The sequence below is a fragment of the Takifugu rubripes genome, chromosome 17, assembly GCF_901000725.2.
Source record: "Takifugu rubripes chromosome 17, fTakRub1.2, whole genome shotgun sequence".
Classification (NCBI taxonomy): domain Eukaryota; kingdom Metazoa; phylum Chordata; class Actinopteri; order Tetraodontiformes; family Tetraodontidae; genus Takifugu; species Takifugu rubripes.
Window position 1 is genome coordinate 15,900,712 of NC_042301.1, and position 25,812 is coordinate 15,926,523.

The 25,812-nt window shown below is 51.9% G+C and overlaps 3 protein-coding genes across 4 annotated transcripts; all 3 read left to right on the forward strand.

The window, feature by feature from the left end:
* The first annotated feature begins 336 nt into the window (after nucleotides 1-336).
* klf1 (Kruppel like factor 1 (erythroid)) lies at nucleotides 337-4,009 on the forward strand. The gene is made up of 3 exons (XM_003972534.3): nucleotides 337-630; nucleotides 1,533-2,355; nucleotides 2,419-4,009. The coding sequence occupies exons 1-3, from the start codon at nucleotides 556-558 to the stop codon at nucleotides 2,592-2,594; spliced, it is 1,074 nt and encodes a 357-aa protein (XP_003972583.2). The 5' UTR covers nucleotides 337-555; the 3' UTR covers nucleotides 2,595-4,009.
* A 2,119-nt stretch (nucleotides 4,010-6,128) lies between these two features.
* On the forward strand, nucleotides 6,129-8,910 carry LOC101077658 (uncharacterized). The gene is made up of 2 exons (XM_003972533.3): nucleotides 6,129-6,731; nucleotides 7,069-8,910. Exon 2 carries the CDS (start codon nucleotides 7,104-7,106, stop codon nucleotides 8,337-8,339), a length of 1,236 nt encoding a protein of 411 aa, XP_003972582.1. The 5' UTR covers nucleotides 6,129-6,731; nucleotides 7,069-7,103; the 3' UTR covers nucleotides 8,340-8,910.
* A 2,011-nt stretch (nucleotides 8,911-10,921) lies between these two features.
* nfil3-5 (nuclear factor, interleukin 3 regulated, member 5) lies at nucleotides 10,922-18,854 on the forward strand. Of its 2 annotated transcripts, none has more exons than XM_011613017.2 (2): nucleotides 10,922-11,275; nucleotides 15,556-18,854. In XM_011613017.2, exon 2 carries the CDS (start codon nucleotides 16,116-16,118, stop codon nucleotides 17,976-17,978), a length of 1,863 nt encoding a protein of 620 aa, XP_011611319.1. In that variant the 5' UTR covers nucleotides 10,922-11,275; nucleotides 15,556-16,115; the 3' UTR covers nucleotides 17,979-18,854. The 2 variants fall into 2 exon arrangements, with proteins under 2 accessions (XP_011611319.1, XP_029706698.1); XM_029850838.1 differs by lacking the exon at nucleotides 10,922-11,275 and adding an exon at nucleotides 14,903-15,380.
* Nucleotides 18,855-25,812: the final 6,958 nt, after the last annotated feature.

Consider the following 25,812-nt stretch of genomic DNA (forward strand, 5'->3'; position numbering starts at 1 on the left):
TCTTTTCAGTGTTATTTAGGTGGTGGTGGTGGTGGTGGTGGGGGGGGGGGGGGGGTCACAATATCTGCCCAACTATGTTACAAGTGATGTAATGAGCTCCTTTAACTACCAGTCATAATGATACTGGGAACACTGGTTCATTCAGCTGTGAAGCCCTTCAACATTCAGCTCTGATGCATCTTTACGACCTATTAGATGTTTATTCACAGCGCAGCAAGTCGCTGACTTTAGTGAACTCCACCAAACTGGGGGGGGGGGGGGGGGGGGGGTGAAGAAGGCAACGTGCACATACGCTCCACCTCCCAACGGTCAAAATCTACATGAAAAACAGCGATTTGAAGTTCGAGCCGCAGCTGACGGCGATAGACAAGGGAGAGGAGGGCGAGATAGCGGTGGAGGAATGAAGAACAGGACTGGCCAGTGACGGGGAGGCCTTCCACTCCATGACACCACGGCCTCGGACGCTCCCACCAACAAGACGCTTGGAAAACAGAGCAACGAGCAAGACAAACTCCGGTCCCGTCGCTCCTTCCTCGGTTGTGTCCAAGGGTTCTGATGGCTGCCGCGCAAGCCGTGCTGCCCTCATTCAGCTCCTTCGCTGACCTCGCTCACCCCAGCGATGTTCTGGAGGTAAGTACTGGTCTCACTCCTCTGGCCTGGCTCTGGAGATGCTCCTCACTCTGACCTGCCGCGTCGCCTCTGCCTGTGTGTGTGTGTGTGTGTGTGTGTGTGTGAAGGTCTAGGGGGATAATCTTCATCAAACGGGACTCGCCTTTTCACAATAAGGCCCCAAAACACCCGATAGATCTGAGAATACAGACTCGTTCCCGCCTCCGACACCCAGTTTCTCCTCGTAACGTCCTTAAAACGCGCCGATGAGTTGTCTGGGCGCCACAAGTATCAGATAAAATCAGTCCTGCTGTCCTCCGCTTTGAATAGTTTGGGCCCGTCCGCCTTGTGCGGCAGCGTCCCCCTGCGGCCCGTCCGTTTATTTGATGTTTGGGTTGTAATCCCTTCATATTCTGCCACCTTCTAGTGCGGCCCGTCCGTTTATTTGATGTTTGGGTTGTAATCCCTTCATATTCTGCCACCTTCTAGTGCGGCCCGTCCGTTTATTTGATGTTTGGGTTGTAATCCCTTCATATTCTGCCACCTTCTAGTGCGGCCCGTCCATTTATTTGATGTTTGGGTTGTAATCCCTTCATATTCTGCCACCTTCTAGTGCGGCCCGTCCATTTATTTGATGTTTGGGTTGTAATTTCTTCATATTCTGCCACCTTCTAGTGCGGCCCGTCCATTTATTTGATGTTTGGGTTGTAATCCCTTCATATTCTGCCACCTTCTAGAGCGGCCCGTCCATTTATTTGATGTTTGGGTTGTAATTTCTTCATATTCTGCCACCTTCTAGTGCGGCCCGTCCGTTTATTTGATGTTTGGGTTGTAATCCCTTCATATTCTGCCACCTTCTAGTGCGGCCCGTCCGTTTATTTGATGTTTGGGTTGTAATCCCTTCATATTCTGCCACCTTCCAGATGTGGCAGCTTGACGCTGCCTCGCTCACCCCAGACTCTCAAGACAGCAAACGGCCCCCTGACCCCTCGGAGCAGCTGCAGGTCTCCCAGCAAATGTCGGAGGATCTCCTCAACGACGACAGCCAGGCATCCTGGGACATTGAGTTCCTGCTCTCCGACTGGGGCGCCTTGTCTCCTGAACCCAACCCCGTGCTGGACTACAGCAACCCGCAGCAGGGGGCGCCCGCGTTCGAGCACCATGGAAGGCAGGAGCATCATCAGGCGAACAAAGGCGGCCTGGTGGCGGACGTCCTGTCTCCGGCTTCAGCCGCGGCCCAGCCGGAGCTGTATCAGCATGGTTACGGCACCGGTCAAACGGACCTGCTGTCGTTTCCTGGACATGCCCACGGAGATCAGTTCAGCTTCCCACAGGGAGCGAGCGTGGACAGGCACAGCAGAGGAAACCCCTATAAAGTCTCCTCGTGTGGCTTCACCCCCTACTATCAGCTGCACCCGTCTCCTGTGATGACCTTTCCCGACAGCAGGTTCATCCCGTCTCCAGCTGTGAACCCGGACCCTCGACACTATGGTTACGTGCCTCATTTCAACCACAACGCCAACTTCTTCTCTGAGTATGTCCGCAGCCAGGCCGCAGGCCATTTGCCCCCCCACCAACAGCTTCCGATGACTGGACCACTGCTGCCCCCTGGCGGTCCGGAGGGGAAGCGCGGACGGAGGCCTGCTGGGAAGAAACGTCCCGCCGTCCACAGCTGCGAATACCCCGGCTGCAGCAAGAGCTACACCAAGAGCTCCCACCTCAAAGCTCACCTCCGCACCCACACAGGTACCCCCGCAACAACACCCCACACCTGTTGTATCCCGACTAACAGTTGCTTTTATGGTTTAGGGGAAAAGCCGTACCACTGCCCGTGGGAGGGCTGCTGCTGGAAGTTCGCCCGCTCGGATGAGCTGACGCGTCACTACCGCAAGCACACCGGGCAGAAGCCCTACGAATGTCTGCTGTGCCAGAGGGCCTTCTCCCGATCCGACCACCTGGCTCTGCATATGAAGAGGCACGCCTGATGCGCAGCCATGCGCACTCACACTCCCAAACCCAAAGGATTTGGAACAGAATTTGACCCTCCGCCCAAAATCAATTAATTAATTAAGCAGAGATATTAAATGGATGAAGAAGAGGGAAGTAAACCTCAAGTGATTATTTTGTTCGTTGATCAAAAAGGTGACATGTGACCTCCCGTAACCATAGAAACCTGCAGCGACTACACCAGCACATCGCCACACTCCCGATATCTTTCAAAACCAATAGGTTCGCGATCAGCACCGCGGGGGATGTGATCTGAGATGTACTGTAGATTCCCCACAATGGCAGCGTTCCAACAACCTTCGGAATATTCCAGCGTATCAGAACAAATGAAGCTCGCCTGAACATTAACACTAACAAACGGCCGTGGCGTAAACGTGCGCGTCCAGGGCAGAGACGCGCGCCAGCGGGATGTCTTTACTGACACGATATCTTGGTTTTATTTCCAGGGAACTAGTCAATTGCAATGCACCCCAACCATACGTGCCAAAACAGCCCAGTAGGCATTTGCTTTGTCTTTGTGTACCAGCCTTTATGTTTGCATAGGAACCGTAGCGTAAGTGTTGCTTTTAATTTAAGAAGACAGAAATATGTACCTTTGACTGGCATTGAGACTGTAAATAATCTGCAGGTTTCTTATTTGTTCCTACTCCAAAGCGAGCAACGTATTTATTTGCGTCGTGTATTCAGGAGGTGCCGCGTAGAACGTACACGTACTTTTCAGAGAGTGGTTTTTAAAACGTATAATTTGTACATTAATGATCCCAATAAAGGTCATTCATGACGGAAAGCGGCGTGGGTGTAATAACTTGTTCGGAGGTGCTCCTGCAGCAGAATTCTCTGGACCTTTCATGCGTTTTGGCTGCCACCTTTCCCCGGTTCTGCAGTCTGTCGTGTCATCCGTAGGTGGCAGTCTGCCGTCGTCCGCCGAGCCCCGGTGCCTGCAGGCTGGTTCCAGCAGGCTGTTTGCAGTTGTGTCTGCAGTGCTTCTAATCCGGGGGAGGGGGAGTTTAGGACAAGAATCTTCTTATGTAACCCAGTCCTCTGTGAATCATCCCGATTATGTCAGATGATGAAGCCCGTCATCACGTTATGTGCCCGTAGCTGCGTCGGGAAAAGAATTCAGCTTCGGCAGGTTCCTGGTGACATGTATCAATATGGGGATCCATGCAGATGTGCCCCAAACTCCAATAAATGTGGAAAACCAGATCTAGAGGAGGAGATCTATGTTTAGTGCGTCCTTATCTGCAACACTGAGGAACACTTTCCCATCCTACAGCTTATTACGTAATGCGTTGCATTATGCAGGAGTGGGTCTTTGTTGTGTCTTTGTCTCCTAAATAAAACAGAGTTGCTGGAGAACAAGTGTTAAATAATAAAGGCTGTGGTGGATTAGCGTCTTGGCTCCTCTCTTTTGTCTGCCGCACTAATTGGCGCGACACTTTGATAATCATTTAGATGCGCTCACCAGCTTCTTTTTTTTATTTCTTGCTTTCTTTCTCGGCGCTGTTTTGCCTCATGGGCGAGTTATTTGGGATTCGGAGGTCATGTAAGGACAGAGGCGGAGCAGCAGCCTCAGCAGGAACAAACAAACTCTTGCACAAATCCCTTTTTAACTTCCACTTTCTGGTTCCTCCTGCGGTGTTTCCACCATGTTACGGCCCCGAGGAGGTTGTTGCGGCAGCGTTGCGGGCTCGTTGGAATAGACACGTCTCAATCAGTCTGGGAGAACACGCAGGGACGTTGATCTGGATGCGGAAGCGCTTCCCTGTTTGCCTTGATCTCGCCGTTCACCATGATTTAACGGTGCGGTTGAGACGCAGACGTTCCGTTGCATTGTGTGGTTCAACCGTGTGATTGTTCTCAGCGATGAACGGTTCCTGGTCCACTATCTTGACTGGGGGGGGGGGGACCAGAACAACCAGGAACTAACTTTAGCTGACTCAGCAAGACCTGGGTCTGGCTGAGGTTCCTGCCACCAACCAGGGTTCCTGTAGGAGGCCTCTTTACCACCTCATAAAGATAAGAAACGGTGTCATCACACATTAAACCTTCCTCCCTCAGATTCTCCCCAGTTGTCTTGACTTGGACGGGAACACTCGCTGAAATTTAATTAGTCTGTCTAATGAACATGCGCGCGCCCACGCACGTCACTCCTTTAATATTTTGTTATATAAGCCGCGCCAGAGTGGACGGTGAGAATCATGTGATGTCGTGCCGTGGCCACGGAAACATGACTTAGCTCCGCCCACGATTTGGCTGCACCGCCGCTGTAAAAATAGGCCTTAATCTCGGTAACTCTGTACCGGCCACGGCCGCGGCCCTCCACCCGCAACCCCGCTCTCATCAAAGCCCGCAAAAAGGCTCCCGAGGTGCCGTCGGAGCAGGACTTACCTTCCCGACAGACCTCTGGGAGATTATTTTAACTTTATCAAGTCTTCCACCATTAAAAGAGTCGTCCCAGAGATGACCCCTTGGCACTAAAGGTCACATGCATAGGTGCACGGTCTATATGTCACCACTGGACACACGGGGCCCGGAATCCTGACGCTTCCCTCAGTCGTCGGTTCCTGGAACTGCAACAGAGATCTTTCACTTTCGACAGAGGTTTCACAACAGCCTCTTCTTGAAAACTTTGCACAACACTGCCTGTGCCCACAGACCTTTGACAAAACATCCTCGCCGCCGTCTCTGGCGGTTACAAAACCGGGTCAACGACGACGTGTCTGGAGTGGGTGCAGCATGAGCGCACGGGACACCCGGGGGGGGTGAAGCTTTTCGATACGCACGCAGGAAGTGTCAGCGTGCATCAGAATGCTCTGGGAACAATGTTCCTTTATTCTGGCCGAGTTCACCCCGGCTGAACTTTCCACAGACCTTAAATGCTCTCTCTCTCTCTCTCTCTCCCTCTCTCTCTCGCTCTCTCTCTCTCTCTCTCTCTCTCTCTCTCTCTCTCTCTCTCTCTCTCTGTGTGTGTGTGTGTGTTCGTGTGTGTGTGTTACATAACAGCCCTATTTTACACTGAAACTATCAACCGGCTTAGAGGTGACTCATTCTTGATATAATTCCATGTATGCTGTAGACTAATCTTATTTATAGTTGAACTCATAGTTTAGCAGCACTGATTTACTGCAGCGTCGGGACACTGGAGGCAACGCGACACATCTGGCAGGGCTGATGTGGCCCCGTGTTACGTAATAACTGTGTCATGGAAAGACACATGTGGCTGTGTGGTCCGTTTGTGGAACAATGTGTAGGGAAACGAGGTGCATGTGTGGACTGCTTGTTTGGGACGGCTCACCCACGCAGAGCAACCAAGGACAGCCCAAACCATCATGGCTGTCCACACACACTCCTCTCTTTTTTTTTTGAAACCAGCTAACCTGATTTAACCCTGTGATGTAAGAGAATTATGGCAGAGACCTGTTAGATTATTGATGGGAATCAGAGCCGCAGCTATGTTTTGATTGAATGACAAATGCCATAAATAATACCAGAGGGTTGCTTTGGTGACGCAGGGGAAATGTGCAGAAAGTGTGTGAAAAGCTTCTGAGCTGTCGTAACTTCCGCTTCGAGACGGATTCAAACATGTTGGTGTCAATATTCCTGCTCCCCAAATGTGCGTTCTGAGTCCTGCATTTATCTGATGGAAATCCTCTGTATTTGAACAGATTCTCATCAGGCCCAGAACGTCGCCCCTTACATGTATTCTAGTTGGAAAACCCCAGCCGACCATTTACGATCCTGACAAACATAAAACCACTTCGGCTTCTGGGTGTTTAGCTGCTCTGGTGAAACCATTTCGGAGCCCTCCTTGGACCGCCGACGATTGAGGAACGGGAGCGGGGGGCGGAGGAGGCGGCGGTTCCCGGGGGTGATGATCAGACCCCGGGTGAACCTGTGCGCGTAGGGGCGCGTCAGAGGCGGGCGGAGCTTCAGGAGCGCAGAAGCATCCAGACAACCTGTGCGCCTCCGCATGTCGCCTCTGCCAGACGGAGGATCCCTCCACAGCGGCTCTCAGCAGCTCTCCCGCCGACACTTCTTCTCCCAGACGCGCGTTGGACCTGAGCTCGGGTTGATGCTTCCTGCGTGCGGCGGATTTGCGACGTGGCTTTTCCGTAAGTGACTCTTTTCTCGCAGTTTGTGCGCAAATTTCAGAGTCTGAGTTACTCATACGCTCAAGTCGTCGATGTGAAAGATCCGATTTAGATGTAGGTGGCGTAAAACGTGGATAACTGAGGATTGAAAACAAAACCAAAAACTAAAGTTAGATCTGAAAGAGATTGCTGCATGACACACATTTCCCTTTTTACTTTCTTGGTAAATACTTTATTACTTTAAACTCCACAGTGTTTTATTCAGTGGTTTTCCTTCCGAGATCTTGTTTAACGTAATTTTGTCTGACTGCAAGTGTTTCATCTAAAAGACAGATGTTGTACCTGTTGTGACCACTAGGTGGAGCCATTGCTCCAGCTGTCTGAAGCACAGACATGACGGAACAGGCTGTTGGAGGCATCCCCCAGGACCCGTCGGTGCCTACCTTGCTGGGTTCCAGACCTCTGGGAGGAGCCGAATTCTTCAATGATGACACTGTCTCAATCTTGACCTCCACCCGCCAGCTGGCCCGGACCATCCTGGGGCGCACCTTCAGCGTCAGACGCAATGAGGCCCACGCCGGCGCCGAGGGAAAGGCCGACAACAGCTGGGACGAAGACAACGACAACGGCGCCCGCCGCAAACGGGAATTCATCCAGGACGAGAAAAAAGACAATTGCTACTGGGAGAAAAGGAGAAAAAACAACGAGGCGGCCAAGCGATCCAGAGAAAAGCGGCGGGTCAACGACATGGTGCTGGAGCAGAGAGTCCTCGGCCTCCTGGAGGAGAACGCCCGACTCAGGGCTGAGCTTCTGGCCTTGAAGTTGCGATTCGGACTGGTCAAAGACCCGTCTGAGGTGTCAGTAGTTCCGCTGTCTGCGCCCGCCTGTGCTCACGCCGCCAACTGCGTGACACATTTCTACCAGCCTCAAACGGACCGATCTTCCTATGTCAACGGGCACAGCAACAGCAGCCCACAGCCCGTCCAGCCTCTGCATCCAGCTGCTGCCTGTGGCCCCCGGGGGGCCCGACCTCGCAGCACGTGCGACGAGTCGGGTGTCTCCGCTTCCTGCTGCTCAAATGTGGCCAGCCCAGTGTATTTCGATGGCGCGGCGAGCGTGCGTGGCGATCCCCCTCCTAAGGAGGCGGTGGAGGAGCGGCAGCAGGGCCTCAACCCCCACATCTGTCCTCCAGATGCAGGGGACAACCACTACGCAGCCAGACAGGATTCGCCCGGGGGTCTGAAGAGTCTGCCGCACAAGCTGCGCTTCAAAGGCCCCGGCGGCTGCGGCGAAGGGGGAGACGCCTCGCCGAAGCCCGGCGGCAGACACAGCGGACCCCCTGTAGCCACCGTGGGTCCGAACATCCAGGTGAGGACCCAGCAGCAGGTGAGGTGGGACGTCCAGCGCCAGAGCCAGGCGCCTTGGTCCAAGGAGGAGGCCTCCGGGGCGTTTGGACAGCAGTACCAGGCTCTGTCATCGGGGTTTTACAGCGCTCCCTCCCTGCAAAGCTCCGCTGACACACAGTGTCTGGAGGACAGCAGCCTCCGGTCCCAGATCAGCAGTTTGTCTCAGGAAGTGGCTCAGCTCAAGAGGCTCTTCTCTCAGCAGCTGGTGCCCAAAATCGCCTGAAACCCAGAAGCGGCAGACCCGGGACGAGGCTGACGCCAGTGGACGTTTGACCAGCGCGAACCCAGCGGTCGGCTAACACAGCGCAGCGAGGTCACCGTGCCAAGCAAATACTGTTCAGGACTGAGAACCAAAGTGTGTTTGTTCTCCTGTGCAGAGAACAGCTACTTTCAAAGTGCCCGCGAGACACGACCCAGTCAGAAGTACTGATACCAACTGGTCAAAGCACACTGGTCTTTTATAAGTTGTGGCTTTTCAGTGCGTTAGTGTTTTACTGTCAGTTGTGTCTGATTTTCCCTGCAGCAGCACCCCTCCCTCCGGCGATATTTCTGTACGTCCGACGTTCCAAATCTCTGTTTGAAGCTGCCTTGTGATCATGTGGCTGTAATATTTCTGTATCGGCACCAACACTAATGCGGTTGTGGGTCGCAAAGCCCCCAGGAATGCATCCTGTGCCCGTAGCTGTGAAACACTTCTGTATAAACGAATGGGTTCGGTCCACTTTTTTCTTTTACCTGCGTTTTCGTTGTACGTGACAGAAGCCCGGCAGAGACAATAAAAGTGGTGCACTGCAGATGTAACGTGTGACCGCTTTCAACAAATACCTAAAACGTAGCACGACCCCCCCTGTCCTCACTGGGCCCGGATTATAAAAAGAAGGTGGAGGGGAGGGGTGGGGGTGGCAGGACAGTGCCAGGAGAATGAGGGTGGGGGTGCTGTGCATGGATGCATCTAGACTGCATGAGTCATTTATCACGTCAGGGCTATTTTTAGCTGCGAGGCAGATGCCAGAGTGTCCCAAATGGAAATGAAGTCTCCGGGGTGAGCTCACACCCGAAAAGAACACAGATAAATGACTAAAATCACTGTTTCCCACCTGACGCATTTGCCCTGGAGGTGGTGAAGTGAGACACCTCCCCCCCCCCCCTCCTGTTTATATTTCACTTCCATTTTGAATGCGCAGTTTGAGAATCTCGCCACTAGGGGGCGCCAGGCGCCTTTGCGGCGCGGCTCGGCGCGTCCCATTCATGCAGCCAGAGTGTTACTACAGGGCTCCACTCCTCCATTGTGCTTCCCGAAGCGCCACATGCTGAACATGCAGAACGACTATTGATGGGGGGGTGTTCAGTCAGCGCTCTCTTCCGGTATTTTATGAACAGCCTGAAAATCTGATCCCATTTGATCGAAAATGACATCACTGCAAATGAAAGAGCGGGTGAATGAGAGGCTGCTGCAGCTGTCTGGAACCGGAAGGTGGGACATGCACGGGACCGGCAGGCTGCAGGGAATCTTTACCTGCCCCCTCTGCAACGCCAGCGCTATGTGGCCATCTAGAAAAGAGAGAGTTTGGTTGCTAGGCAGGCACCGCCACACCACAGTTGCCAAGGGAATGCCTGCATGCAGAGATGGAGGAGAGTGTTGGGGGTTGGTGGTTTTCTGACTGGTGGGGGAGGAGCTAGACAAGTTCAATGCCACCGTTTTCCCGACATGGTCTAATGGTGCGTGCGCGGTGAATGGGCGCACATCTGTGTTCGAGACAAAGCTGGACGGGGGGGTTGCGAATGAGAAAGTGTCCCGGTAATGGATGGTGCATCTGATGCAAGCGGGACTGACGTAACTGATCCCGAAACACGGTGGTAGCGAGATAAACCTCCATCCAACGCTCAAATCTAGGCCAATTATTTGCTGCAAAACAGCCATTTTAGAGGCCGCTGTTGCCCCCCCCCCCCCCCCAGTCTAATAACACAGAGGTTCAGGATTTGGTAAAACCCTTTAATAAAATAACATGTGTGGTTAAACCAGTGCCACTTATGTTTTTCTTTACATCAACCAATATAAACATAAAATATCTACTCATAATAACAATAATTTGTATGGCAAATAGAGCCCTGAAGGGTGTTTGTGGGTTATATTTGAGACCGCAGAGTCTAATGAGATACATGAGGTCGGGGGAATGAATATTTCAGCACTAATATTAACAGCTGACAGTGAAAATAATCCGTTTTTAAACTAATAGAAATGACCTCCATTTGATCGCTTTGCTAAATCAGAAAATCCCTGTTTCTGAAAACAAGAAGGGAAAATAGACGTGAGATTCCACTGTTTTTGCACAGACTTCCCCCTTAATTCTTGTAGACAGAATGCTCTCTAGACACTCGAAGGCTGGTTTGTTTACCCCCCCCCCCCCCCCCCCCCCACTCTTAATACCCCTCTTTGGCGTTGGAAGGGGCAACATTTCCACGCATAGCTGAGCCAAACATCATGTTAAATGGCGAATCTAACATTGAATCACCGCTGTTTCTTATAACACACCACCCATAATACTGTTGCATCTACGCGCAGGTAGATTTAAAGCAAAAAAAAAAAAAATCCTAAAAGATTTATTATGTCTTTATATAACCGCAGCTCCTGGTGCGGTAACTACACCTCACGTCGTGGTGTTACCTTCTATAATTAGACTTGTGCTAAGACGGTAAACACACCTTTGTTATAAACTTGACCCCTCCCGTAGGAAAGAGACATGTAAGAGATGGGGGAGGGGGAGAGAGAGAGAGAGAGAGAGAGAGAGGGAGAGGGAGGGTGCCGCGGAGGGATAGAGGACAAAAACGTGACTAGGCAGCGAGGCTGTTATGCAACCGCTGACCTACTAACACATATTTCTAGAAAAGGAGCCGTAGAAACTAGAGCAAAGTGTCCGACACCGCGCAAAGGCAGCCCGAGCCAACGGACAGAAGCCAGAACCCGGCCGAGCTCCCAGGCGCCAACCGACCGCAGCACCGACGCCGACAGGAGACGAAAACTTTAGATTTTTTTCTTTTTGTTCGGGGAGGATTCTTCGCAGAGGACGCGGAAAAGCCGGAAACGGGAGCGGAGAGACGCTTTTGTGTCGGGGACGCTGGAGCGGATTCTCTCTCATCCTCTGCCCCGGGACGCGGAAGGTATGTTCGGACCGGCACCGCCACAGTTCTAGTCTCATCCGTATTTCAACGTTGTTTGTCCTCTCGCCGCGCTTGTGCGTTTGTGCATGTGTGTGTGTGCGTGCGTGCGCGCCCGTGCGCGTATGTTCGGACCAGCGCGGTGCGCACGGTCGGTTATTGTTCACATGGCGACTCGACACGTCGGTGACATTGACACGTTCGAACCACGAAGCGGCTCCCCGGACTCCGGCGCCGCCGCGGTCCCGATGCCGCGGCGCTGGTTCGCCTTTGTTCGCGTTACTGGGATGATTGGTGCGACTGGGAGCGCGTGGCTGGACGCGGCCCCGCGTTGCGCACTCAATGTCAAGGCGAGGTTATTTCCCTGCCGGTGCCGGTGCTGTTGGACTGGGAATGGGGGCAGCTGCTGCTCTCTGTTGTCTGGGTAATGCAGGCATTGTGCCATAGCCCCGCGCGTCTGGGTGCGTGTGCTTTCATATATAGGTCACTGAACCACCTTCCAAACTAGATTGGAATCCGCTGCTTTTAACCCCACGGTGGTTCGGCATTGTGTGCGTGGTGGACCTTCATCCTAGTTTTAATGTTTTAATTGTTTGACCTTTGCAACGTGACGCTGGTGTGCAAAAAAAAAAAAAAAAAAATCCACAATATCTCGCAGGCAAATCGCCTCGTGGATTGTAAAAGTAGATCCCAAAGAAGCAAATACATGTACTGCATTAGTGAACCACGATATTTAAACCAAAAAAAAAAAAAAGAAAAGGTTCCAACAGATGTTTTCGAGGCTGTTTCTAGAAATCCTCCCCAGATGTGCAGGACACTTGCCTTAAATTCTTGGCCGCGCGCTGTCACGTGTGAAAACGTTCCAAGCGGGAGACAAAAGGGGGAATCTGGCTATTGCTGGGAGTGCCTGTTTGTGTCTCTGCACTTGTAACGTGTTAACTATAAACCCTAAAGTGTTGCACGGAGCGAGCTGGAGAGGATGACATAACCGGCACACAGCAGGGAGAAGCAATAAACAGCAGCGCTCCCTCTGGGACGGAGATGCCTGTAATTGATTCCCATTCACATCCTGCTTTATTTCCCCTTCTTCCCGTCACTCACGCGCGGACAAATGCCAAATCCATCTTCCTAAAGCGGAGAGATGTTTAACGCCTCGGAAAGCGTAGGAATCCGTGCGTCCGTCGGTGATAATACAACAGCTGCCTGGTGTCTTTGAGCTATTTTTAACATCCTGTAATAACCAAGAGGGGGGGGGGGGGCAGGGTAAGAAGGAGGCCGGAGCGAGACGGTTAAATGTTCCTTTGTTCCGTGCAGAACTTTGGCATTGTGTCCTGGCACGGTTGTGAAGTTCTGATGACAATGGGACATCCAGGATGTGAGGTAATAGAGAGAAAGCCCAGTCTGGCAGAGGCAGGCAGAGTTCTGGTGAGGCCTGGTCCGGTTCCACAGGCGTCCGCGTCGCTCTGTTCAAGCCAACACCCTGAATTTAGGTCAGCCGCCGATCTGGGCGAGGAGACGTTTGAGGTATACGGGTCGCGCTCCGGACGCCGTCGCTCCGAGGAAAAAACGCAGGTTACTGTCGGCTCCGTCCAGAAGTATTTTCCTATAAGATGATGTCGCTTTTCTTTTAAACTTTTTGTTTAGAAAACTGCAGATTTTTTTTTAACCTCGTGACTCAAGTAGCCGGAATCTCTGTTTGCAAGTGGGGAGTAATTTACCAGGTAAAATAGTTCTCTTGGAAGTTTTCCCCTTTTTTTTTTTTTTTTTGTGAACAAATATTTGAATTCTAGCCTCTCTGTGATGTACGTGCGCGCCCGCGCGCCCGTCTGAGATCATTAATACAAGCAGAAGTGTTTTTAGTTCCACATTACTGAGAAGTGGCACTCAGAAACTGACCTGGAATGTCGGCATTCCCGCAGTCTTGTTATTTGACACAAAGCCGTGGGATAAAATGGAGGCTCCTCGCGGGGGCCCCTCCACGTGTGTGGCGTCGGATCACTCAAGAGGTGGAGGAGGGGAAGAGGACGCCGCGTGTTTTACTCACACTTGTCTCGGCGGAGGTCAGAGGTGAGACATTCCTCGTCCAGCGGCAAGTGTGTGGGAACTACTTTCTGCTCTCTGCCCTTCCGCAGTCAACATGATGACAATCTGCCCGTCACTCATCCTTCCCCACAGGAAATTAGCCCTTCCACAAAGAGCCAGTGGCTGATTCTGTGTCTGGAATTTCTTCATTTCCAACCATGTTCTGGGAGTGAATCACCCTCCACCCCCTGATTATTCACTGAAAGGGGAGATCGCGGGGCACTCAGCCAGTAACCTGTAGCTTCTGCCGCTATGTAACATGCGAGCATTACACAAGCTTCGCCCCGCCGCCGGAGCGATTCGGAGCACGTACGTCGGGAGCAGCAGCGGCAGCCCCTCCCCGTGCAGTCTCGGGAGCCTGTTATGTGTGAGCCGGGCTGCAGAGAAGGGTGTGTGCGCTGACGTCAGCGCCATCTACCTATCTCCGCGCGCTCCCATCTGCGGCGAATGCACGGGGCTTTGTGGCGTCGTCGTGCCGCGTCGACGGGTCCGAGTTCGTTTCTCTCCCCGCTTTCCCCCCCCCCCCCACTTTTCTTTTTTCCGCACGAGCTCTGTAAAAAATTGCTCCCGTCCTCCCTCGTTTTCTTTCCATCCCCTCTATTTTTAGAGTGCACTCTAACTAACTCTTTCCCTCTGCTGCCTTCCCTCCCTTGCAGTCCCACTGACCTATTTTATGGCGCACCGTCAAAGACAGGAGGAGTGTTTACTGCTTAGCGTCGTTTCTAGGTCAGTGGGACAGCGCCGATCTATGCGTGTTTCCTTTGCTCCCGCCTTTTGTTTCCTACCAAAACACCCCCTCGCCTCACAAGTCTTTTTTTTTTTTTTTTTTTCCTTTTCATGGGTGGGGTTATGGGGATAACCTCAGATTTTTCCACATCTGTTGATCGCAGTGCAGCATTACTTCACTCCCTCGGATCACATGTGGCCCGACTCCTTGTTTGAACAGTCCCGTGTTTTTCAGACCCCGGATTTATCTGCGTTGCGACATAACAGGCGGGCAAATAAATGGTTAATTATTCAGAGCATTAGTCAAGGTGAAATATGTGTCTTTTTTTCCTCCCGGGGCCTGAGATAATGTAACTGTTGACTCTGGGGAGGACGGAGAAAATGAAAATCAGATTAAACTGTTATTGACTCGACGGGATGAAGAAAGTGATTTTTGATAAGCGGAGCGATGCGCTGAAAGAAGGTCAGCGTCAGCGCGGCACTTTCGTTGTGTCGTCTTTCAGGCGCGAGGCATCGCTTTAGTAATGGAATCAGTCAATGCAGCTTCTTTGTTCTGCTTCCTCGCCACGTGCCGTGCCTCTTCTTAGCCGGCGCCGCACAAAAAGGCCGCACTGTAAGACGGCGCCGTGATTAATGATTAGACTGAGCTGCCAGCGCCAAGTGACCAGAATTCCCCGTTGAAAATGCACGTTTTTCTCCGCTGAATCATAATTGAATCCCAGTTGTCCTCCCTGCTCGTGTTGTTGTCCGACATGCAACATGGACTGATTGGGGATGGGGGGGGGTTGGGTTTGGTTTCCCCCCCCCCCCCGGGAGGAACGCACTGACAGATATGCGAGAAATATTCTGCGCATGTCGAGCTCTTCTTGCCTTAGGAGGAGCTGGACATGTGCTTCGTATTTGATTACGGCCGAGCTGCTTTAGAGTTGGCCTGACAATACCAGAGGAGCCAGTGTTAGGCACAGCAGTGGTGACCTAGATTATTACAAGCGCATGAGTGTGTGTGTGTGTGTGTGTGTGTGTGTGTGTGTGTGTGGGTGAGAGAGAGAGAGAGAGACATCCAGAAGGATCAGGCACAAAACAAGAGTCCATCTACTTATTACATAACACCGGACTGCTGTTAACATCTGTTCGCTCCACATTCGGCGTTGTTGTTAGACTCAAGTCGCCGGGCGTCCCGTTCTGATCCCAACAGCACTCGGGGAAGTTCACGGTGTCGAGGAATTTCAGGTTGACTAACGACAAAGGGCAGGAGACGCGCGCACGTCGACTCACTTCTCCCGGCGTTTCCACCCGACACGTACGCGCTTTTGAAACTAGACTCTGAAATGATGTGTTTTATCTGCCGTTTGGCAAAGCCTCCATCATTTTATTTGCCAGTCGTAAGCTGTTTGTCAACATATGGGCTGTGTAATGCAGATAATTGAGCTCTCTTTCTCTCCCTCCTTCCCTTCTTGTCTCCATAACCCCGTTAGTGGTCAACAAGCAGCAGGAATGAAGCTGGATCCTCAGGGAGAACTGCAGTAGACAGACTGACCTACATCTTCTGTGAGGTTTTGGGAGAAGGGGGGGCAGTAGCCTGACACCCATCGCTGGTCTACCTAACGCCGCGAAAGACGACGATTAACTCAAATCGCCCCTGGCGAGAGTCCAGAGGCCGCCACGCACTGTTTGCTCATACAGTTGGAGATCTTGTTTTTCGAATTACAGACTTTTTTCCTTCTTTTTTTTTTTTTCTTCTAAAGCTTCCTCTTTCCAAAGACTGTTTCAATGTCTGAGGTTTTTGTGGAGTTTCATCTCTTTTTGATCTTCTTGGCAAACATGGACACTTGAATAGTTTAATTTTGAAGACTAAGAAACAAAAATCAATGAGGCTTTCCCATCAGCAAGCACAAAATCCTCATCAAAAAGTTTTCGCGGACCCCGCGACATAGACCAGACTCTTTAGTAACAAAGCTAACACAGTCATACACCAACCCCCAGCTCCCCCTTGCCCTTTGCTAGAGGCTCACGCTCTGGCCTATTGCTGGGAAGCATGGAAAGCTTAAGTATACACATCCCTCCCACCAGCAGCAAAAGTCCCATTGAGATAGAGGATTACTCTAACTACAATGGACCCCTCCAATCACCTGAGTCCGAAGGCGGAGCGCGTCTGGGCCGCCAGGCCAAAGGCGCAAAGCCCAACGTGACCTGCCGGCGCAAGCGGGAGTTCATCTCTGAGGAGAAGAAAGACGCCTGCTACTGGGAGAAACGGAGGAAGAACAACGAAGCAGCCAAGCGTTCAAGAGAAAAGCGCCGCCTCAACGACATGGTGTTGGAGAACCGGGTCATGGCACTGAACGAGGAAAATATTCGCCTGAAAACGGAGCTGCTCCAGCTCAAATTGCGCTTTGGCCTGATCAGCACGGCCTCTTACATGGAGAAAAGTCAGCAGATCTCCAACAGCAGCTCCAGTGGCAGCGCTAGTAGCAACGGGAGCAGCAGCAACGGCACCCCGAACAGTAACTCCTACCTCTCAAGCAGCGGCTACTCCAGCGCATCCCAGGTGATGCTGAACTCTGACTCTTCAGAAACCGAGCAATCGAACAGGGGAGATCGTCACCCGACGCATCACAGCTACTCCCCGCAGGGCTCCGTCTCCGACATGTCCGACGGCTCTTCCAGGGACAGCCCGGAACCTGTGGGCTACACCATAAAGAAGGAGCCCACGAGTATGGAGATGGACAGACTGGAAAGCAGCGGGATGCCCAATGGCATCATGAATGGAATGCCCAATGGCCTGGCATGCGGGACCTACCACAATCCAATGGTTTCTCCTCATCACCAGAGCGCCACAGTGGCCGAAAGCGCCATGGACTATCAGCAACACAAACAGCACCAACATTGCCACTTCGAGGCCTCAAACCCAGCTCCTCAGGTCACATCTGCACAAAGGAGCGTCATCTTGTACCGTTCCAGCAGCGGCTGCTACCCCGTGGAGAGCCAGAGGCTGGAGGAGTCCCAGCAGAGCAGAGCGATGCAGCAGGGGCAACACGTCACGGGTTCCAAGTACTCGGACTGCTCGGTGACCGTGACCGAGGTGGCTGAGAAGCTAGAGAGGACAAAGACGGTGGACTCGCCTCACAGTCAGTATGTTAACGGCCATGGGGATTTGGTGGAGGAGCTGCAGCAGAGGTACAATCCCAACGCCCAGCAACAACACGAGCACCACCACGGTAACTACGGCTACCAGGGTCAGGACGGCAGCGTTCGGCCTGCCGACAGCAATCACAACCGCTTCGCGCCCGACCTGATCCACAACACCGAGGAGGGCAAGGCCTCTTTTCCACAGTCCAACAGCTACCTCAACACGATGGACGAAGAACCCCCTGTGCTCACCTACGAGGGAGGACCCCGAACCAACGGCTTCTTCCAGGAGAATTCTTCCGCGAAAGACACGTCGTCCAGTGAAGGAGACCCCCGTAGCTCTGACAAGGAGGGCTCCACAGACGACGAATCCCCCTCCTCGTCATCCTCGGACATAAGCAGCTACCACCAGAAGGCTGTCGATGCCGCAGGAGCACACGAGTTGCAGGCTGAGGTCAAAGCCACCGCCCTCCCCCACAAGCTCCGGCTCAAGTACAGAGCCTATTCAAATGGGGGAGCAGGGGTGCAAGTGGAAGGACAGCTCAATGCCTCCATGTCTCCCTCTCCCAATTTGCCTCAACACCCATACTTGGCACTGCCGGGCAACACCAAAACCACCTCCATCAACGGGGAGGTCAAGGACCCGGAGAATGACAGCGAGCAGGAGCTGAAGCCTCAGCTGAACGAGAGGATGGAGGCTAAAAGAGAAGGGGGGAAGAGGGGATCTAACAGCATCAGAGGGCGCAACAAGAGGCGAGAAATGGACAAATGAGGAGCTTCCTGTCGCTCCACAGCAGACATTCGTAGTCGACCTTTGCCGCCCGTGGCGGCGGAGGAGGCGACGATCTGTGCGAGGTGTTGTTGGGATGCGAGTTCACCATAAAGTTTCACTGTGTCACCAGTTCCCCGTCCCTTTGCTCTCTCTACTCCTACCTCCCACCTACACGGTCTCCCCAATTACAACGAACGATCGCTCGACGAGGGAGGAGACGGGACGGAACGCTCCGGAGCCGGAGTCTGTGATATTTCCTTCTTGGAAAACTACACATTAGTCGACTATTCAAAACTCTGCCCCCGGCGGTTGTCCGGCCAGCACTTATTATGGTATTTTGGGAACATTCCTTTAACCAAAGAACACATATATGTCCTCAAGTATCTCCTGTTTTAGCAGAGTTGCATTCTCGCCCCCCCACCCCACCCCCCCCAACACTTCTGAACCTTTTATTTCTTTTACCACCTGCACACAAGTACCCTTCTCTTCTGAAGCACTTAGATTGTATATTACTGTGACATATACATTTGCATATATGGAATATATATTTTAAGAAGAAAAATGTGGCAAAACAAAAAAAAAAAAACGAGCAGCAGGATGCAGAAGTCGTAGACTTTGATGAGTTTGTTCTTGTTGTGAGCCCTTGTACAGCCCCCCCTAGAAAATGCCTCAAAGAATTTCCTTTAACTGAAAGTAGGAGCCGCAACTTGTAAAAAAAAAAAAAAAGTTATTTCTAGGAATTGAAAAAAAAACAACAAAAAAAAACTGCAGATTGAAATCTCATTCAGGTGATCCGAGCCCTGCGACGTTCAAGGCCGGTTCTGTGCAGCCACAACCTGACAAGCACAAGGAAAGCCTTGTTCAATAAAAAAAAAATCCATACATCTTCAATTTCCCAGACGTAAAAACTGTCTGTCTAATAAATGAAACGGCTCTCCGAACCAGCAAAGCTGCTCTCTCTTCATAAGGTGCCTCTTTATTGTGTTGTCCCTCATCCCCACTCGGGCTAATGTCTTAACGATCCCTCTCACGTCTGCACTGAGCTGTTTCAGCGAGATCACACAACACCTACAAGTTTAACTGTTTCACTTCCTGGTGCCTGCCTCTGGCCACTATGTATAAATGTAAAGTTGTCTCAATTTCTTGTATACTACTGTCATTATTTTATTATTATTTTATTGATATTGTTATTTTCTATTCTGTTTGATTCTTTATTTTAATGATTATTCTGTGTATTTTCCCCGTCACTCTGTTGTGTCACTTTCGGCTCTGTGTTCTTCCTGGTTGTGCTGTGTATTTACTCATGCTACCATTTGTACTCTGTGCTACCATATAACCTTTGTTGTTCACTGAAAGGAACTCTGAAAATGGAAAAAAAAAATTAATAATAAGGCTTGTCCAGAAGTGATTATGTATTGCTATACTTCGTGTGAATATGCAAAATGGTTACATTCATTTCTGATTGTGAAAAGATTCAAAGTGGGGGAAAATAATGACAATAATAAAAAAAAAAAAAAAAAAAAAAAAGGTGTTGAATTTATATACGTCTCTGAGCGGTCTCTGTGGAGGAGGGGTCACAAACTGATCATAATGAGTAGCTTCACGTTGCCACTATCTTGGCAGGGGTTTACTTATTTAGTCTAAACTTTCCTGGCAAAGTGGGATGGAATTAGACATGAAATGTTTAATTTAAGAACAGCCATATAAGGACCAGAAAGGAAGATATTAACATTGATCTGGAGATTTAAATACATTTCTGTCAGCAAAATGCCCCGAGGAACCTCCATCAGCAGTTTCAAGGATAAATGCGCACCTAATGTAAAAAGCTGGCATTTTAAAAAAAGGAAAGAAAAATCCCAGAATGCATCAGGGTGCAACAGCGAAAAACAAGTTATGCAACCATCTTGACAGAACACCGCGTCAGACTGTGCGAAGGGGTGGCCGCCTCAGTCTGACCCAGTCATTAACAGAACAATTGCTGATGGGAACAATGGGGTTCGGTCACAGCCTGCTCCTGACACCGGTTACATAAGAGCCACGACGGGTGTCAGCGTCCCGGGAGGGGGGCCCATAAAAGGGGCCAAATCCGGAAGAGAAGGTGCAGAAAAGCCATTTCAGGAGCGCCCCTCGACACGACCAGAGCCGTAACTGCGCTGAACGTGGGATTATTCCGGGGTTGTTATTAGATAAGAGGAAGGACGTGCGTGTGCGCGCGCGCGAGTGTGGCGGACCACAGACGCAGCCCTGCAGCCCTCCCCAAAACAAGTCCAGGCTGCTGAGAAAACAGCAGCGTTGTGTTGAAAGTGCCCTGCTTTTCAAAACACACCCCTTTCCGTCCTCGGGTACCCCCCCCCCCTCCCAAACCACCACCCACCCACCTTACACCCCCCCCCCAACCATCTTTGAGCTGAAAAAGCCGCTTTGTATTGTGTGGAGGTTCGCGGAAAACAGGCCAGGAGAGTAAAAGTAGGTCAGCAGAGAAGAGGAGGGGGGTAAGAGACAGAAATAAGAGGGGAGGGGGGGGGGGGGGGGTTATTCAGAGTGGAGAGAGGGAAGGAGGGGGGGGGGGGGGGGGGGGGGGGGTTACGTCAGACATCTCCACTGCCTGAACTTCAATAAACTCCAGTAGCGCGCACGGCGATCGCTCATCAGGCAGTAGTTGGTGTTATGTGGGGACGCGCACGAGCACCAGAGGTTCCCTCTCGGATCAAAATCTCAGTTTGACCTCATTTGCAGATCCGCCTGCCTGTTTCGCTGGCGCCGCTCCAGTCCACCTGTCCCGGCCCCGGAGTTCCAGCGCTCCGCGCGGGCGGAGGGCGGAGAGCGGGGCAGTCGTTGGTCTGAGCCGAACGCTGCTGGCAGGCTGGATGCGCGCGTGTGGTTGCCTGCAGTGATCAACAGCCCTGCCCGGTTATGTAACCGGGATGCTGCAGTATGTAGGTCAGCAGCGCGGGGAGAGGCAGCGGCGGGGTAACCAGGATGGAGCCGAGCAGCGCGCTCGCACCTCCGGCTTGAGTCATCCCAGCGTCCGCACACAAGCGCCGCCGACGCGCGGGACGTCTTCCAGGCCGACGCTGGAACTGACCCCCCCGCTTCGCTTGCGAATGTGGAAATGGCAGCTGTCGGCTCCTCGCCGCCTCATTCTCACGCATTTTTAATCCCGCAGTGTGACCAACATACTCTGATGTGCGAGGGAAAACACTTGCCGGCTTGTTTTCAGCCACAAGGATCCGGTCAAAGCGACCAGAGCGCGGGCCTGACGATGCTTTGGTCCGGCTTCCGTGCGCGTCTGTCTCCATAGAGACCTGCCGAGCTGGGAAATGATTGTGATGATTCTGACTATGCAGGTCATTGATTATCTTAATGTGACGCACGGGCCCCGCAGTCAATATCAATCGATCATACCGAGTGAGAAACTGAGAAATAATCTATTATTTAACACGCTGCGGCGTGGCTGGATGGGCCAACAGGCCCCCGTTGCCCCAGGAGAAAGATCTGAGCTATTATTGGACTTTCAGGTCGCAGCTTTGGCTCCATCTTTCACTTCCTCCCTTCACGTCAACACTCGTTTAAGCGTCGTGCTGCTGGGTGAAGTTCCAGAATATGACCAAAGTTCTTCTTCAGAATAGTGTGTGTGTGTGTGTGTGGGGGGGGGGGGGGTAAAATGAGTCAGTGGACGCTTCGCATAAGCAGAAGTGCAGCTCTGATTCTGCCGCCGACAGGAAGCCTGAAGAGAAGAAAAACAAGTTCAGAGCTGAACCCGCTCGGCTGCCCGTCCCGTCCCGGCCCGTCCGGGCTGCTGCCCCTGCCCCTGCACCGCGCTGCAAAATAGGTCAGCGAGATGCGTGCGCGTCGCTGTGTGCGGCACCGCAGATGTGCGCGCAACAATGAGTGAAGGACGGCCAACATATCCACACACGCACGCGGAGCATTTACATCACAAGGTAAAAAATAGGCCAAAGTTGTGCACACTAGAAACGAAAGTAGGCCATCGGGAGTAAGTGTGCGTTTGAGTGTGAGCGCGCGTGCGTGCGTGCGTGCGCAACAGAGAGATGAATCAGCTCCATGTTATGCAATGGCGGTCCCCTCGGGTCCATTTTTCTTATCTTGTGCACTTGTGCTGCAAGATGCAGCCGGTTGGCGAAGGCGTGTGCGTCGGTGCAAAACCTCCAGCCTGTCGTTACGGGAACAAAGAACAGAAAATAACACCTATTGGTACCTTTCCACCAAACCGGACGTGCTATTTGTCCCCTATGCTAAACTACGCTAACTGGCTACTATAGTGTTAGCGCCACAAACAAGGATAATTTCAAGCATTGATTGGAGCTAATTAACTGACTCGGGTACTTGGGTACTGAAAAGACTTGGACCCGGTGGAGTGTTTGATGGCCTGTGATCGGATCGGATCACCAATAACGATTCACTTCCCACAGCAGCGGCCGTCATCTCCCCCCCCCGCGACCTCGTAAAGGGCAGAATCATATTTATGGCCGTCCGCATATATTGTCCTTCACTGACACCGGAGGAGCAGTGACAGCTGTGCGGAGCAATTCCCAACACTTCCGTAAATATCCGAACACCACTGGACGTCAAGAGCGCCGATTAAACTCGGAAAATTGGACCGAGTCTCCGTGAGACACGCGACTGAAACTGGAGGGAATTCTATGAGAAGAGGGGTGGTTGAGATTGTAATAATCGGGGGGGGGGGGGGGGGGGGGGGGGTCAGGGCAGTTTAGTGTTACCGTGTTACTGTTGAAAGGAGGATTTCTAAAAGCAGGTCCTTGGGGGTGAAGACGCAGGCGGCTCACAGGAAACACAAAAGGTCACTTAAGACCCGGGTTGGACAGCGTTCAGGTGTGTCTGTCAATAAGTCGTCAATACTCTGCACCCTGCACAGGTGACCCTGGAGCCCTGATAGACACAGAGACAGACAGGCTGGCAGACAGACAGGCTGGCAGGCAGACAGAGGGACAGAGAGGCTGGCAGACAGAGGGACAGACAGGCTGGCAGACAGACAGAGGGACAGACAGGCAGGCAGGCAGACAGACAGGGGGACAGACAGGGACAGACATGTCGGTGTCGTGAGGTAACCTTCAGTCCTCTGTGGTGGTTAATAAGTGGATTAACCTCTTAGATTAGACTCAGCCATTTCTTTCCATCTGTCTACAGTTACAGCACAGATCTGCAACTGCACGCACACACACACACACACACACACACACACACACACACACACACACACTTGGGCATGTTTACATGAGCATGTGAGCAAAGCCCCGCCCACTGACCTACTGTACTATATATCTGTGCGTGACCGGACACACACACACACACACACACGCACACACACACACACACACACACACACTAATCAGAGAACAGTCGTTGGCTGTTATTCTCGGCCCAGCGATCAGGAGACATGCGAGCCATGTACAGTACTGACACAACGAGGTGGAGCTGCTGCCACGTGACTGCAGGCGCAGCTGTCTGCCCGGGATTTAGACTAAATATTAAAGTGTGTCACCGAGTGTGTGTGTGTGTGGGCGGGAGGGCTGCAAACTGTCGCTAAGGGTTACGATAAAGGCAACAAAACAATGATCTCCATCATAAACCACTGACTCATCAACACAGACTGTATTTATTTGTAATGAATGGCACTTTAAAAGTGACAGGAAAACATCCAGACACATTAATATTAAACTAAATAGCGTTGGTGCGTCTCGGTTGGGACGACCAGGGTTTTTTATGCCTCTGTGGTCGATGTGCAGTTACTCCTCGGTGACCTGTGGGTGGCTAACTGGGACTAGTTAACGTCCAGCCTGGTGGTGACCACCCCCCCCCCTCCCCCGAGGCCTGAGGGCCCAAGGGAGCCGCTGGGAGTCAATATTTACTGCTGGTTTTCTGCGATGATTAAGCTTGTTTGGGAAAATACTGAAACAAATCCGCATCCCGATGAATATTTTAAATCATCTCATCTGTTAATTAACTGTGAAATAGCAATAATAAATATTTCCAGAGCCTCGACTCACGCTGTGTCTGTATGAAGAACCAAGTCATTAATAAAGTAAGGTGATAATCCTTTAAAATTATTCCGACAAGCTTAAGGCTGATGTCAGGAAATCCGGCCTAGTCTGGAAGTCATTGAGACCCAATCGCCCAGGAGGCCCTGGTGGAAACCACAACCACAAGAGAGGACGGCGAACAGACGGATGGAGTGAGAGAAGAAGAGCCGAAAGAGAGGAAGAGACAGTTCTAATCGATCAGCAGCAGCCCGGAATGTTGCATCCCGGACGGATCCGCCGCTCCCGCTTCCCTCGCGGTCGGGAAATAGGCTGCATGTGACCGCACGGATCCCACGTCGCCATCCGTCTGCGACCTGCGTCGGCAGCTCGGTGCGACCGACAGACGACCCTGCTGGGCCGTGACCTGGGCCTGGGCCTGGGCCTGGACCTGGGCCTGGGCCTGGGCCTGGGCCTGGGCCTGCCCCCCCCAGCCAAACAGGATTCGGAGATCATCGGAATTCCGTCTCTCCGTTCTTCAGCGACTCCTCCCCTCGGCTCTGGCCCCATTCCTCGAGCCTTAAACTGGCCGGCATCACATCCATCCATCCATCCATCCATCCATCCATCCATCCATCCATCATCCACCCATCCATCCATCCATCCACCCATCCATCCATCCATTCACCCATCCATCCACCCATCCATCCATCCATCCATCCATCATCCACCCATCCATCCATCCATCCACCCATCCATCCATCCATTCACCCATCCATCCATCCATCCATCCATCGGCTCCTTCCTGGAGGAAGCCGTGTTTTACTCGCTGTCCACAGTTCCACCTCGGATCCCAAATCATCCCGTCCATCCTCCCCCTTGGAAACATCATCCATCCGTTGTCAAGGTTACCGTTATGCCGACAACGTCCAACGCTACCAAAACCAGCATCCTGCCCCCAACATGGTCAATGCTTCCACGACCCCCACCTTGGACTCGCCCTCAACCCCCAGATCACCTCCCAACACGTCTCCCACGTCACCAAAACAGTCGGTTGCACCACATCCTTGTTTGGTTTTGTTTTTCTAACCACTTCCTTGATGCAGCGCTTTATTATATTTTGATCATAATGGGGCTTTTACGGCGCTTTATCTGGATTTTATTGCACCGCTTCTTCGAGAATTCCGGAAAGGTCTCTTTAAACGACGGGTTTTATTATTGTGTTCCGGCAGCTGTTGTTTTTAAATAGGCCAGGATGAAGCCTGATGATGTGTGTTATATTTATTGTGTTACTGTATTGCCATTTGCGGATGGTCGCCAAAGACGGGAACCTTTAATACCAACATTTAATGAACTCCCTCATGACCCATTTGTCTTTCTTGAACAGGTTGTGTGAAATCGGAAATAGGAAAAATAATCCAAACAAGCGCACGCACGACCGCCATTGTTGCGCGTAAACATGAGAATGACGCTGTTTACACGATTCTTCTCCTCCGAGCTGCTGACTCGTGTCTGTTTATCCCTGCTCTTCCACGGCTGACTTTCCTTTCTTTTCCAGTCAGAGGCATCTTTATGTAGGTCATTCATGAGAGGACTTGTTTGACGGAGGCACGTTTGTTTACGTTTGGAGGACGAGGACGAACAAAGCGGCGCAGAGTCCAACTTTGTGCCTTTGGCGCCACCCAGCGGCCAGACGCGAGCAGCGTTCCAGATTAATCCCGCTTTCAGTTCGAACTCATCGGGTTTCACAAATAAAACTAAATATACCATCACCAAGTAACCCGAATAAACACGGCATAACAAAGGCAGCACCGCGCACAAAAACATTTAACAGC

Bases quoted from the DNA above. Each gene is read 5' to 3' on its own strand.
- klf1 (XM_003972534.3), top strand. From the start codon at position 556: ATGGCTGCCGCGCAAGCCGTGCTGCCCTCATTCAGCTCCTTCGCTGAC. The intron at 631-1,532 runs GTAAGTACTGGT...GCCACCTTCCAG, and splicing joins ACCCCAGCGATGTTCTGGAG to ATGTGGCAGCTTGACGCTGC. The intron at 2,356-2,418 runs GTACCCCCGCAA...TTTATGGTTTAG, and splicing joins TCACCTCCGCACCCACACAG to GGGAAAAGCCGTACCACTGC.
- LOC101077658 (XM_003972533.3), top strand. From the start codon at position 7,104: ATGACGGAACAGGCTGTTGGAGGCATCCCCCAGGACCCGTCGGTGCCT.
- nfil3-5 (XM_011613017.2), top strand. From the start codon at position 16,116: ATGGAAAGCTTAAGTATACACATCCCTCCCACCAGCAGCAAAAGTCCC.